Below are 13,568 nucleotides of genomic sequence, written 5' to 3'. Positions count from 1 at the left end.
TGCATGTTAACTTTCAATGATTCGTGTACAAGGACACCCAGGTCCCCCTGAACACCAACATTTCCCAATCTCTCACCATTTAAAAAATACTCTGCTTTTCTATTTTTCCTACCAAAGTGGATAACTTCACATTTCTCCACATTATAATCCATTTGTCATGTTCTTGCCCACTTACTTAGCCTATCTATATCCCCTTGAAGCCTCTTTACATTCCCACCCAGCTTTGTATCATCAGCAAACTTGGATATATTACATTTGGTCCCCTCATCCAAATCATTGATGTAGATTGTGAATAGCTGAGGCCCAAGCACTGATCCTTGTGGTACCCTACTAGTTACAGCTTGCCAACTCAAAAATTACCCGTTTATTCCTATGCTCTGTTTTCTGTCCGTTAACCAATCCTCAATCCATGCTAGTATATTACCCCCAATCCCATGAGCCCTAATTTTGTTTAATAACCTCTTGTGTGGCACCTTATCGAATGCCTTCTGAAAATCCAAATACACCACGTCCACTGGTTCCCCCTTATCGATTCTGCTAGTTACAACCTCAAAAATCTCTAACAGATTCGTAAAACACAATTTCCCTTTCATAAATCCGTGTTGACACTGCCCAATCCTATTATTATTTTCTAAGTGCCCTGTTACCATGTCCTTAATAATCCCTACTACTGATGTCAGGCTAACTGGTCTGTAGTTCCCCATTTTCTCTTTTCCCTCCTTTCTTAATTAGCGGGGTTACATTTGCTACCTTCCAATCCGTGGGAACCATTCAAGAATCTGTGGCATTTTGGAAAATGACAACCAATGCATCCACTATCTCTATAGCCACCTCTTTTAAAACCCTAGGTTGTAGGCCATCAGGTCCAGGGGATTTATCGGCGTTCAGTCCCATTAATTTCTCCAGTACTATTTTTTTACTAATACTAATTTCTTTCAGTTCCTCATTCTCGCTTGAGACCCTTGTTCTCCGCTATTTCCGAGAAGTTTTTTGCATCTTCTTCCGTGAAGACAGATACAAAGTATTTGTTTAATTTCTCTGCCATTTCCTTATTCCCCATTATAATTTCTCCTGTCTCAGCCTGTAAGGTACCCACATTTACTTTTGCAATCTTTTCCTTTTTACATACCTATCGAAGCTTTTACAGTCTGTTTTACGTCTTTAGCTAGTTTACTCTCATATTCTATTTTCCTTTGCTTTATCAATTTCTTGTCCCTCCTTTGCTGAATTCTAAAATCCTCCCAATCCTCAGGCTTACTGTGCCTTTTCCGCCACCTCCAGTGTGATCCCACCCCCCCCTTTCAGCATTCCGAGGGACCGCTACCACCGCAACACCCTGGTCCACTCCTCTATCACCCCTAACACCCCTTCCCCTTTGCCCGGCACCTTCCCATGCAAGTGCAGGAGGTGCAACACCTGCCCTTTTACCTCCTCCCTTCCCACCATCCAGGGCCCCAAACACTCCTTCCGGGTGAAACAGCGATTTACTTGTACTTCTTACAATTTAATACACTGTATTTGCTGCTCACGATACGGTCTCCTCTACATTGGGGAGACCAAACACAGATTGGGTGACCGCTTTGTGGAACGCCTCCGTTCAGTCCACAAGCGTGACCCCGAGCTTCCGGTCACCTGTCACTTTAATTCACCACTCCACTCCCACTCTGATCTCTCCATCCTCGGCCTCTTACACTGTTCCAATGAAGCTCAACGTAAGCTCGAGGAACAGCACCTCATCTTTCAATTAGGCACTTTACAGTCTTCTGGACTTAACATCGAGTTCAACAATTTCAGACGATAAATTGGCCCCTGTATTTCTTTATTTATTTTTCTCTCTCTTGTTTCCTCACATGGTAGCTGTTAATGTTGCTGCCATCGTCATTCACACATCATCTAGAACCATCTTTTGTTTCTTAACTTGTCCCATTACCTCTCCTTTTGCCTTGCACCATCATCCCTTTCGTCATTCCATCTCTCCTGCCTTCCATCCTATCACAGATCTTCCTTTTGATCTTTGCTCCTCTCCTCCCTAACCTTTTCCAGTTCTGACAAAGGGTTCGACCCGAAACATTGACTCTGTTTCTCTCTCCTCGATGCTGCCTGACTTGCTGAGTGTTTCCAGCACTTTCTGTTGTTACCTCAGGCTTACTATTCTTTTTGACAACATTATAAGCCTCTTCCTTTGATCTGATACTATCTTTAACTTCTCTTGTTAGCCACGGTTGGACCACTTTTACTGTGGAGGCTTTGTGCCTTAAAGGAATGTATATTTGTTGTAAATTATGTATTAATTCTTTAAATGCTAGCCATTGCTTGTCTACCATCATACCTTTTAATGTAGTTTCCCAATCTACCTTAGCCAACTCACCCCTCATATCTACATAGTTTGATTTGTTTAGATTTAAGACCATAGTTTCGGATTTAACTAAATCACTTTCAAACTCAATATAAAATTCTATCATATTATGATCACTCTTCCCTAAAGGTCCCTTTACTACAAGGTTATGAATTAATCCTTTCTCATTGCACAATACTAGATCTAAAATAGCCTATTCCCTAGTTGGTTCCTCAACATACTGATCTAGAAAACTATCTTGCATACATTCCATGAATTCGTCCTCCACACTATTACTGCAAATTTGGTTTGCCCAGTCTATATGTAGATTAAAGTCCCCTATGATTACTGTATTACCCTTGTTACATGCACCTCTAATTTCCTGATTTATACTCTGCTCTACATTACAACTACTGTTTGGGGGCCTATAAACAACTCCCACCAATGATTTCTGCCCCTTGCTGTTTCTTAGCTCCATCCAAACTGATTCTACTTCTTGATTTTCAGAGCTAAGATCCTTTCTCTCTACTGTCTTTATCCCATCCTTTATTATCAGGGCTACCCCCCCCCTCCTTTGCCATTTTGCCTATCTCTTCTAAAAGTTAAGTATCCTGGAATATTTAGTTCCAACTTTGGCCACTTTGCAACCACGTCTCCGTTATGGCTATTAGATCAAACCTGTTAATTTCTATCCGCGCTATTAATTCATCTATTTTGTTGCGAATGCTTTGCGCATTCAGATATAGTGTCTTTAGCTTTGACTTATTTCTATTTTTCCCTGATGCCTTATTACCTTTGTTACTCTCTCTGTCCCTTCCTGACCCACTCTGCTTATTTTTACCCAAATCTCTACTCTGCTCTTGAGCCTTGATATTTTTCTCGCTGCTTTTAAATTTACTCTTTCCTGATTCCTCCCACCCCACTTTCATTAGTTTAAAGCTCTGTCTATCTCGAGAATGAAGAAAAGAAAGCAGTCACAGCCAATCTCCTCAACTGATGTCCACACTTGTCTCTTAACTGTCCTCTGAAGTGGGTTGTATCAAACGGCCGCACAGTGTCCACCACTAAATAAAGACACATGCTGAAGCGATGCCGACTGGAGGCAAGCAGGTCTCGCTCCATCGACTCAGGGGACCCAGGATGTAGTGATGGAGGAGCCTCAGCCCCTGACCTTGTCTAACAGGTACGAGGCACTTGCTACCTGTATGGATGAAGAAAAGGACTGCAGGGAGAATGGGCAAACTGACCACGGCACCATGGTACAGGGGGCCATCCAAATGGGGGGGGAGGAAGGAATGTGATAGTGGTAGGGGACAGTATAGTCAGGGGGATAGATACTGTTCTCTGCAGCCTCGAAAGCGAGTTCCGAAGGTTGAGTTGCCTGCCAAGGTTAAGGATATCTCCTTGAGGCTGGAGAAGAACTTGGAGTAGGAGGGGAAGGATCCTCTACGGGAAACGTGATCCAGCCATGGCTAACTAAAGAAGTTAAGGATAGCATTAAATTGAAAGAAGAAGTTTATAATGTTGCAAAGAATAGTAGTAAGCCTGAGGATTGGGAGAGTTTCAGAAAACAGCAAAGGATGACCAAAAAATTGATAAAAAGGGAAAAAATAGAATATGAGAGGATACTAGCAAGACATATAAAAACAGATTGTAAGAGTTTCTACAAATATGTCAAAAGGAAAAGGGTAGCAAAAGTAAATGTTGGTCCCTTAGAGGCTGAGACAGGAGAAATTATTATGGGGAATAAGGAAATGGCAGAAGCGTTAAACAAATATTTTACATAAGAACATAAGAACATAAGAACATAAGAAATAGGAGCAGGAGTAGGCCAATCGGCCCCTCGAGCCTGCTCCACCATTCAATAAGATCATGGCTGATCTGATCCTAACTGCCAATCCACTATCACAGAACCATCTCCTGCATCTAACAGAATTAGACACACGAAATAGGAGCAGGATCAGGCTACACGGCCCCTGGGCCCGCTCCGCTACCCACAGGGCCATGACCGATCTGAACCTAGACTCATGTCCAAATTCCTGCCCGCTCCCCGTAACCCTTAATTCCCTTTACTTCTAGGAAACTGTCTATTTCTGTTTTAAATTTATGTAATGATGTAGCTTCTACAGTTTTTTGGGGCAGCATATTCCATGGACCTACCACCCTCTGAGTGAAGTAGTTCCTCCTCATCTCAGTTTTGAAAGAGCAGCCCCTTATTCTAAGACTATGCCCCCTAGTTCTAGTTTCACCCATCATCGGGAACATCTTCCCTGCATCCACCCGATCCAACCCCTTCACAATCTTATATGTTTCAATAAGATCGCCTCTCATTCTTCTGAACTCCAACGAGTAGAGTCCCAATCTACTCAACCTCTCCTCATATGTCCATCCCCTCATCCCCGGGATTAACCGAGTGAACCTTCTTTGTACTGACTCGAGAGCAAGTATGTCTTTTCTTAAGTATGGACACCAAAACTGTACGCAGTATTCCAGGTGCGGTCTCACCAATACCTTGTACAACTGAAGCAATACCTCCCTATTTTTATATTCTATCCCCCTATTGTATCTGTCTTCACAGTAGAAGACACAAAAAGCATACCAAAAATGGTGGGGAACTAAGGGTCTAATGAGGGTGAGGAACTTAACGTAATTAATATAAGTAGAGAAACTGTACTAGAGAAACTAATGGGACTAAAAGCCGACAAATCCCCTGGACCTGACAGCCTACATCCTAGGGTTCTAAAAGAGGTGGCTGCAGAGATAGTGGAGGCATTGGTTTTGATCTTCCAAAATTCCCTAGATTCTGGAACGGTCCCAGCAGATTGGAAGGTAGCAAATGTAACACCGCGATTCAAGAAAGAAGGGAGAGAGAAATCAGGGAATTACAGGCCAGTTAGCCTGACATCAGTCATCGGGAAAATGCTGGAATCCATTGTTAAGGAAGTGGTACAGTATCAGGGCACTTAGAAAATCATAATTAAGAGGGGGAAAATAGAGTATGAGAGTAAGATTTCAGGGAACATAAAAACTGACTGTAAAAGCTTTGATAGATATGTGAAGAGAAAAAGATTGGTGAAGTCAAGTGTAGGTCCCTTGCAGTCAGAATCAGGGAATTTATAATGGGGAACAAAGAAATGGCAGACCAATTAAATACATACTTTGGTTCTGTCTTCACAAAGGAGGACACAAATAACCTCCCAGTGATGTCGGGAAACATAGGGTCTAATGAAAGGGAGGAACTGATAGAAATCAGTATTTGTAGAGAAATGGTGTTAGAGAAATTGACGGGATTGAAGGCCGATAAATCCCCAGGGCCTGATAATCTATATCCTAGGATACTTAAGGAAGTGGCCCTAGAAATAATAGATGCATTACTGGTCATCTTCCAAAATTCGATAGACTCTGGAACAGTACCCATGGATTGGAGGGTAGCTAATGTTACCCCACTGTTCAAAAAAGGTGGTAGAGAGAAAATGGGGAATTACAGACCGGTAAGCCTGACATCGATAGTGGGGAAAATGCTACAGTCCATTATAAAAGATGTAATAGCAGAGCACTTGGAAAACAGTGACCGGATCGGACAAAGTCAACATGGATTTACAAAAGGTAAATCGTGGTTGACTAATCTACTGGAATTTTTTGAGGATGTAACTGGTAAAATAGATAAGGGAGAACCAGTGGATGTGGTGTATTTGGACTTTCAAAAGGCTTTCGATAAGGTCCCGCATAAGAGATTAGCGTGTAAAGTTAAGGCACATGGGATTGGGGGCAAGGTATTGACTTGGATAGAAAACTGGTTGGCAGGCAGAAAGCAAAGAGTTGGAATAAACGACTCTTTTTCCAAGTGGCAGGCAGTGACTAGTGGGGTACCGCAGGGATCGGTCCTTGGACCCCAGCTATTCACAATATATATATATGATCTGGACGAGGGAACTAGATGTAATATCTCCAAGTTTGCAGACGACACAAAGCTGGGTGGGCGTGTGTGCTGTGAGGAGGATGCCGAGAAACTCCAGTATGATTTGGACAGGTTGGGTGATTGGGCAGAAGCATGGCAGATGCAATATAACGTGGATAAATGCGAGGTTATCCACTTTGGTGTCAAAAACAAGAAGGCAGATTATTATCTGAATGGCAATAGGTTGGGAGAAGGAGAAGTGCAACGACACCTGGGCGTCCTTGTGCACCAGTCGCTGAAGGTAAGCATGCGGGTGCAGCAGGCGGTTAAGAAGGCAAATGGTATGTTGGCCTTCGTAGTGAGAGGTTTCGGGTACAGGAACAAGGATGTCTTGCTGCAGTTGTACAGGGCCTTGGTGAGACCACACCTTGAGTATTGTGTGCAGTTTTGGTCACCTTATCTGCGGAAGGATGTTCTTGACATGGAGGGAGTGCAGCGAAGATTCACCAGGCTAATACCTGGGATGGCAGGAATGACGTATGAGGAGAGATTGGGTCGATTGGGTTTGTACTCGCTGGAGTTTAGAAGAATGAGAAGGGATCTCATTGAAACTTATAAAATTCTAACAGGACTAGACAGACTAGATGCAGGAAGGATGTTCCCGATGGTCGGGGAGTCCAGAACCAGGGGTCACAGTCTAAGGATAAGGGGTAAGCCATTTAGGACAGAGATGAGGAGGAATTTCTTCACCCAGAGAGTGGTGAACCTGTGGAATTCTCTACCACAGAAGGCAGTAGAGGCCAATTCATTAAATATATTCAAGAAGGAGTTGGATATATTTCATAAGGCAAAAGGGATCAAGGGATATGGGGAGAAAGCAGGGACAGGGTACTGAATTTGGATGATCAGCCATGATCGCATTGAATGGCGGAGCAGGCTCGAGGGGCCAAATGGCCTACTCCTGCTCCTATCTTCTATGTTTCTATAACATGACTAGGCAGAGTCAACATGGTTTCATGAAAAGGAAATCGTGTTTGAAAATTTTACCGAGTGTAATGTATCCATGTTTGCTGATGATACAAAGCTAGGTGGGACAGTAAGCTATGAGGAGAACACAGAGTCTGCAAAGTGATATAGATAGACTGAGTGAGTGGGCAGTAAGGTGGCAGATGGAGTATAATGTAGGGAAATGTGAGGTTATTCACTTTGGTAGGAAGAATAGAAAAGCAAAATATTTTTTAAATGGTGAGAAACTTTTAAATGTTGGTGTTCAGAGAGATTTGGGTGTCCTTGTGCAAGAAACACAGAAAGCTAGCATGCAGGTACATCAAGCAATAAGGAAAGCAATTGGCATGTTGGCCTTTATTGCAAGGGGGTTGGAGTATAAGAGTGAGGAAGTCTTGCTACAATTATACAGGGCCTTGGTGAGACCACACCTGGAGTACTGGGCACAGTTTTGGTCTCCTTATCTAAGGAGGCAGTGCTACAAAGGTTCACTAGATTGATTCCTGGGATGAGAGAGCTGTCCTATGATGAGAGATCGTGTAGAATAGGCCTATACTCTCTGGAGCTTCGAAGGATGAGAGCTGATCTCATTGAAACATACAAGATTCTGAGGGGGATTGACAGGGTAGATGATGAGATTGTTTCCCCTGGCTGGAGTGTCTAGAACTTGGGGGCATAGTCTCAGGATAAGGGGTCGGCCATTTAAGACTGAGATGAGGAGGAATTTCTTCACTCAGAGGGTTGTGAATCTTTGGAATTCTCTGCCCCAGAGGGCTGTGAATGCTGAGTCTTTGAGTATATTCAAAGCTGAGATAGGTAGATTTTTGGACTATAGGGGAATCAAGGGATATGGAGATCGGGCGGGAAAGTGGAGTTGAGGTCAATGATCAGCCATGATCTTATTGAATGGCGAAGCAGGCTCGAGGGGCCATATGGCCTATTCCTGCTCCTATTTCTTATGTTCTTATGACTCCGCTCGTGGGTGTGAACCACCCCCACCTCCATGTAGCCGACTGCAACTTTTTTGTTGACCTGGAGCTTGGCCATCGGCACGGCAACCGCTGTCTGTGTTCTGCTCAGTGCGCCAGCGCATTTCCCGTCACGATGCGTCGGACCGGCTCAGCATTAAATTACTGGGCTTCGGCCAGTCGGGCAAGAGGAATAGTAGACCTCTGATTTCGGCTGCCGCTGAGACCGGGCTGGGTGGCTGTGTGAATGCGGGAGAGCGGTTGCACCTAGGTCAGTTTGGCGTTGCTCACCTGGGTTCAATTATAGTCCAGTATTGGTCCAGTAACATAAACCACTACGCTACCGTACCCCTGTTATCTGGCATCATGAGCAAACCCACGTGGACCAGCCAATTTTATGTCTAAATGTGTGCACAATGCCTGCAAACCATATGCTGATTTTTTTTTTTATCGACAGCTTTGTGGCAAAATCTTCTTATCTTCTTTCCATTTCTTTCCCCTCCTCCCAGACGTCTATTCCATGTATCGAGGTTGGCAGTTTCCAGTGTAACATGGTGGTCACTATGCGACCCATCCCCATAGACAAGCTTGATGCAACTGTTCAAATAACCCATCGCATGGAGGATGCCCATGGTGCACCTGTACACATTGGTCATCCAGGTAACTTTACCTTAAGGCTCTTATAAAGAATGCACAAGGGGGGTTGATTTTCCTGTTCTTGCTTCTGGGACCAGCACATAGGAACAGGAGGAGGCCATTCAGCCCCTTGAGCCTGTTCCGCCATTCAGTTAGATCCTGGCTGCTCTGTATCTTAACTCCATCTGCCTGACTTGACTCCATATTCCTTTAGACTCTTGGCTATCAAAGATCTCAGATTTAAAATTATTAATTGAGCGAGCATCTGCTGCTTTTTGTGGGAGAGAGTTCCACATTTCTACCACCCTTTGCGTTAAGAAGTGTTTCCTAACTTCTCTCCTGAATGGCCTGGCACTGATTTTAAGATTATGTCATCTTGTCCTAGAGTCCCCAACCAGCAGAAAAAGTTTCTCTCTAACTACCTTATCAATTCCTTTCAAAATCCTAAAAACCGCAATCGAATCACCCCTTCACCTTCTATATTCCAGGGAATACAAGCCTAGTTTATGTAATCGCTCCTCATAATCTAACCCCTTGAGCCCTGGTAACATTCTGGTGAACCTACGCTGCCCTCCCTCCAAGGCCAATATACCCTTTCTAAGGTGCGGTGCCCAGAACTGTACACAGTGCTCCAGATGTGGTCTAACCAGGGCTTTGTATAGCTGTAGCGAAACGTCCTCCCCTTTATATTCTAGCCCTCTAGTTGTAACGGCTAACATTCCATTCGCCTTTTGGATTAATTTTTGTCATAAAAACAGAAAATGCTGGACATACTCAGCTGGTCAGGCAGCATCTGTAGAGAGAGAAACAGGTTCATTTTTGTACCTGACCATCACATTTTAGTGATCTGTGCACATGAAATCCCTAAATCTCTTTGGTACTCCAGATGCGATCTAACCATAGAGTAAAATCGCGTGGAGATAATGGCACGCCCATAAAGGAGCCCTCCCCCCCTCTGTGGGACCTCTGTTTGATCATGAATTCTACCTCGCCCACGGTATCTGTTGTGTATGTAACCGTTCTACCTTTAAGAGAACTATTGTATGTAACCGTCCACCTTTAAGAGAACTATTTTAGGTGTTGCACTACTTTATTTTGGCTGCTGTATACTGTAATACCGGTGGTGACCACACCGGTATATAAGTGCTGTGTAATGAGTGATTGGGCAGATTCGCCCTGACCTTCGAATAGTAAAGTCCTGTTAAAGTTTACTCTTGTAGTCTGTGTATTAATTCGCTATACAACACACAGACTTTACAGTGGCGACGAGTTCGATCTTACCCTGCAGCAGCGATACATCCGAAGCAGTTAACAAGCGTCGAGAAGAGGCATCCGCCCTCGCCGTTCTGCTGCGAGAAGACTCGAGTCTGCAGAGCAAGGAAGAAGGAAGAATTCTGACACGAGGCCTTCCATCAGCAACAGGCAGTGATCGTCCCTTCTGTCACGGTAGTGAGTGAGCCGATCAGCCACGAGAAGCAAGTCAGCCACGTTGACTGTGAGTAGGGGGAAAAATAAAAAATAAACGGAGGATAAGGGCGGTGAACTCGACCACGGCCAGGGGAAAGGAGCCGGACAGAAGTCGGGGCCAGAGGCGCTGAGACTGGGGCAGCGTAGGGCACGGCAGCCGCGGTGCAGGGAACGCAGCCGGTGTGAGAGACCGGACTACAAGCGGGAACGCAGCGGGTAAAAGGCCGGGCATCTACCGAGGCCGCGAGGCGCTGTGACCGGGATCATAAGGCGCGGAGGCAATAAATAAATAAATAAACCGCGAGGGACTCGGCCGCAGCCGGGGGAGGAAAGGACCGGACTGCGGGAGGTCTGGGAGAGCCGAGCGAGCGGGAGAGACGGAGCCCGAGAGAGAGAGCGAGCGAGACCGTGCCGGCGAGCGGGAGAGACAGAGCCCGAGCGAGGGGGGAGCGGGGCCGAACGAGGTTCCGGCCAGCGGCTTACACCAGCTGCCGTGAAGGACCGGGAGCTGGTGCTGTCCGACGCCAACTGGTTGTCCCCAGCGCCGGTTGCCCCTGCCGAAAAAGGGAACGCGATCGGCTGTTCTCGTGCGCGCTTCAGAATAAACTGAAGCCGGCGCGCAGGCTGCAAACCCCGTAAACCAGCGGTCGTCGTCCGAGGGCAAAGCTTACCCCTCCCACCAGAGGAAGAAACGCGGGAAGCCGCCAGTTAGGCGGGGAAGAAGACAAGCGCGAAACCGCCATCTTGAAAGTGGGCGGGGAAGAAGATCAGCGCGGGAAACCGCCATTTTAGAAAAAAAAAAAGTTAAAGGAAAACTTCGTTGTTGTTTCTTAGAAAGATTGTGAAGATGCCTAAGCGTGGTAACATCAACGATTTCGATTCCGAGGTAGAAGATTGGGCCACGTATGTAGAACGCATCGAGATATATTGTGAGGCCAATAAAATAGAAGATGATGATAAAGCTATAACCTTACTAAACTCAATGGGGGCGAAGACATACGGGCTATTGAAGCATCTTCTATCACCGGCTAAACCGGCGGATCAGACGTTCGCTAATATTGTTGCTGTCCTGAAGGATCATTTGAACCCCACACCACTGATGTTGGCGGAACGATTCAAATTTTATGCGAGAACGCAACGGAAAGAGGAAAGCAACGCGGAATATTTGGTTGAACTACGTAGACTAGCGAAATACTGTCAGTTTGGGGAAAATCTGACAGAGGCATTGAGAGACAAGTTCATGTGCGGGTTGTCGAAGGAAGGAACACAAAAGCGACTGCTTGAAGAGAACGATCTTACACTTGATAAGGCTGTCCTTATTGCAGCATCGCACGAAGCCGCAGCGAGAGGCACAGCGGAAATGCAGCTGAAGGCAGCGGTACTCAGCGTGGATCAAATGACTTCGGGTACAACGAAATGTTATCGTTGTGGGAAGACAACACACGACCAGAACCAATGCTGGTTTAAAAACCAGGAATGTAGAAAATGTGGCAAGATTGGTCACATAGCTAAAGTATGCCGGTCAGGAAAGAAAACCAGCAACAAAAAAAAGTCACCGCAGGAAAAGCACAGCAAGGTACACAAGGTGACTGAGAAGAGTTCAGATGAACAGAATTCGGATTCAGACTCCAACAGCCAAGAACTGGATAGTCTGAGAATTCACAATGCGAGTAAGGAAGTTGACCTACAAATTATCTGGGTCACACTCAAAATAGCCGGAGTCCAAGTGAAAATGGAATTGGACACAGGATCAGCCCTAACAGTCATAAACCGAAAGGACTACAAGAGGCTATTCTCACATATTCCCTTGCGAGATACCAAGATTGTATTGCAGACATACACGGGGCAAAGAGTATACCCCATCGGAAAGATAAAAGTCAAGGTGAGAGACAAGGGCAAAGAACACCAAGGAATGGACTTATATGTACTGCCTGAGGGGGGTCCACCACTTCTGGGACGGGAGTGGATCAGGAAAATAAATATGGACTGGCACTTCCTAAAAACCATAAAGAGTGAGAACTCGGTGAAGATAATCAGCCCAGACTCTGGAACTGATGATGGTAAGACCAACCCATGTGCAAAAGACAAGGCTAAAATGGACTTGCAGACTAATGTTGGAAAAACGAAGGAGTGCATAAATGCTTATGCTTTAGAGGAGAACAAAGTTTCAGAACAGAATTCCACTGAGCAACAACAACATAGTTTGACAGAGAATTCTGAGTCTGTCCAGCCTACAGACATGCACACTTCTGAGGGACACCGGGCTCGAACTCAACTCCAATTCAAACTACAACAACAATTAGAACAAATGATTCACCGTCTTGAGCAAGAGATGAATGCAACGAAAAAGTTCTTTGATACAGAGTGGGAGAATCTGGAAAGACAACAGAAGCAGCTGATGGAGAAAATGGAGCAGGAGCACACAAACCGTCTGCGCGAGGAGGCCAAACGAATCAAAGCTGATTCGGGTTCTGAAGGGGCGTGCCCTAATCTGGTGGAGCAAGGTGTTCAGCAACCGAAGGCGCTTGTTAGCAGGTTGCAGGCAGAAAAGGCTGATTTGGTTGCCATGAATTCCGAGCTCCTACTGAAGTTGGGTGCAGCACCACCGAACGATTCATTTGTTGAAATTCGAATGGTGGAGGCTGCAGATGATGGAGAATTAGAAGCAGCAAAGGGACCCCAGTGCAAGGTTACCAACAGCCCTGTAGCCTATCCGTCAAAAACACAGGATGACGATACTGGGAAACGTCTGATGTCAGAAGGGTTAACGGTCAGTCAACTCCTTCATATGCTGAGGGACAAGACTCTGAAATGGGAAAAACTTGAACACGAGCTTCAATCTTCAAAGGAAAGGGTTTCGGAGCTCTCAAAAGTTATTGAAATAGCTGAGGTGACAACACAGACTGAGAAGACTGCAGCAGAGCAGCCCGTGGATGCCAAAAGTACGCTGACTCACGTCAATGTAGAACAACAGAAGGCTGAAACAGCTGCTCCAGTAGAGGGATTGAATAGTCCGATCAATCAATCTCCGAATGAAGTTGAAGTATTGAAATCACAAATGAGGTCATTAGTAAAAGACTTGCAGAAAGCCCAGAAAAAGCTGGATGAAGCTGAACACATGAAGAAGTCTCTTCAGGAAAAATGTCTGGATTTGGAACAAAAGCTGGCTAACGTCCAGCTGGGTATGGAGGAAATAGAAGACCCTCTCGCTGGCCTAGCTCAGGACGACACCGAATATTACCATGACCTGTTGGACGAC

At 45.3% G+C, this 13,568-nt stretch overlaps 1 protein-coding gene across 1 annotated transcript in view; it reads left to right on the top strand.

Moving 5' to 3' along the window:
- The window catches only part of LOC147081630 (D-glutamate cyclase, mitochondrial-like), a 61,031-nt gene that overhangs the window by 15,350 nt on the left and 32,113 nt on the right, over positions 1–13,568 (top strand). The window contains exon 4 of the mRNA XM_085980767.1: positions 8,716–8,866. Coding sequence (XP_085836893.1) covers positions 8,716–8,866 — 151 coding nt within the window. The remainder of the gene's footprint in view (positions 1–8,715; positions 8,867–13,568) is intronic.

This window comes from Somniosus microcephalus, unplaced genomic scaffold, assembly GCF_052327205.1.
Source record: "Somniosus microcephalus isolate GS21.2 unplaced genomic scaffold, FLI_Smic_1.0 scaffold509, whole genome shotgun sequence".
NCBI classification, from domain to species: domain Eukaryota; kingdom Metazoa; phylum Chordata; class Chondrichthyes; order Squaliformes; family Somniosidae; genus Somniosus; species Somniosus microcephalus.
Note: the sequence above shows the minus strand (reverse complement) of the source record. Positions and strands in the feature narration are given on the sequence as shown.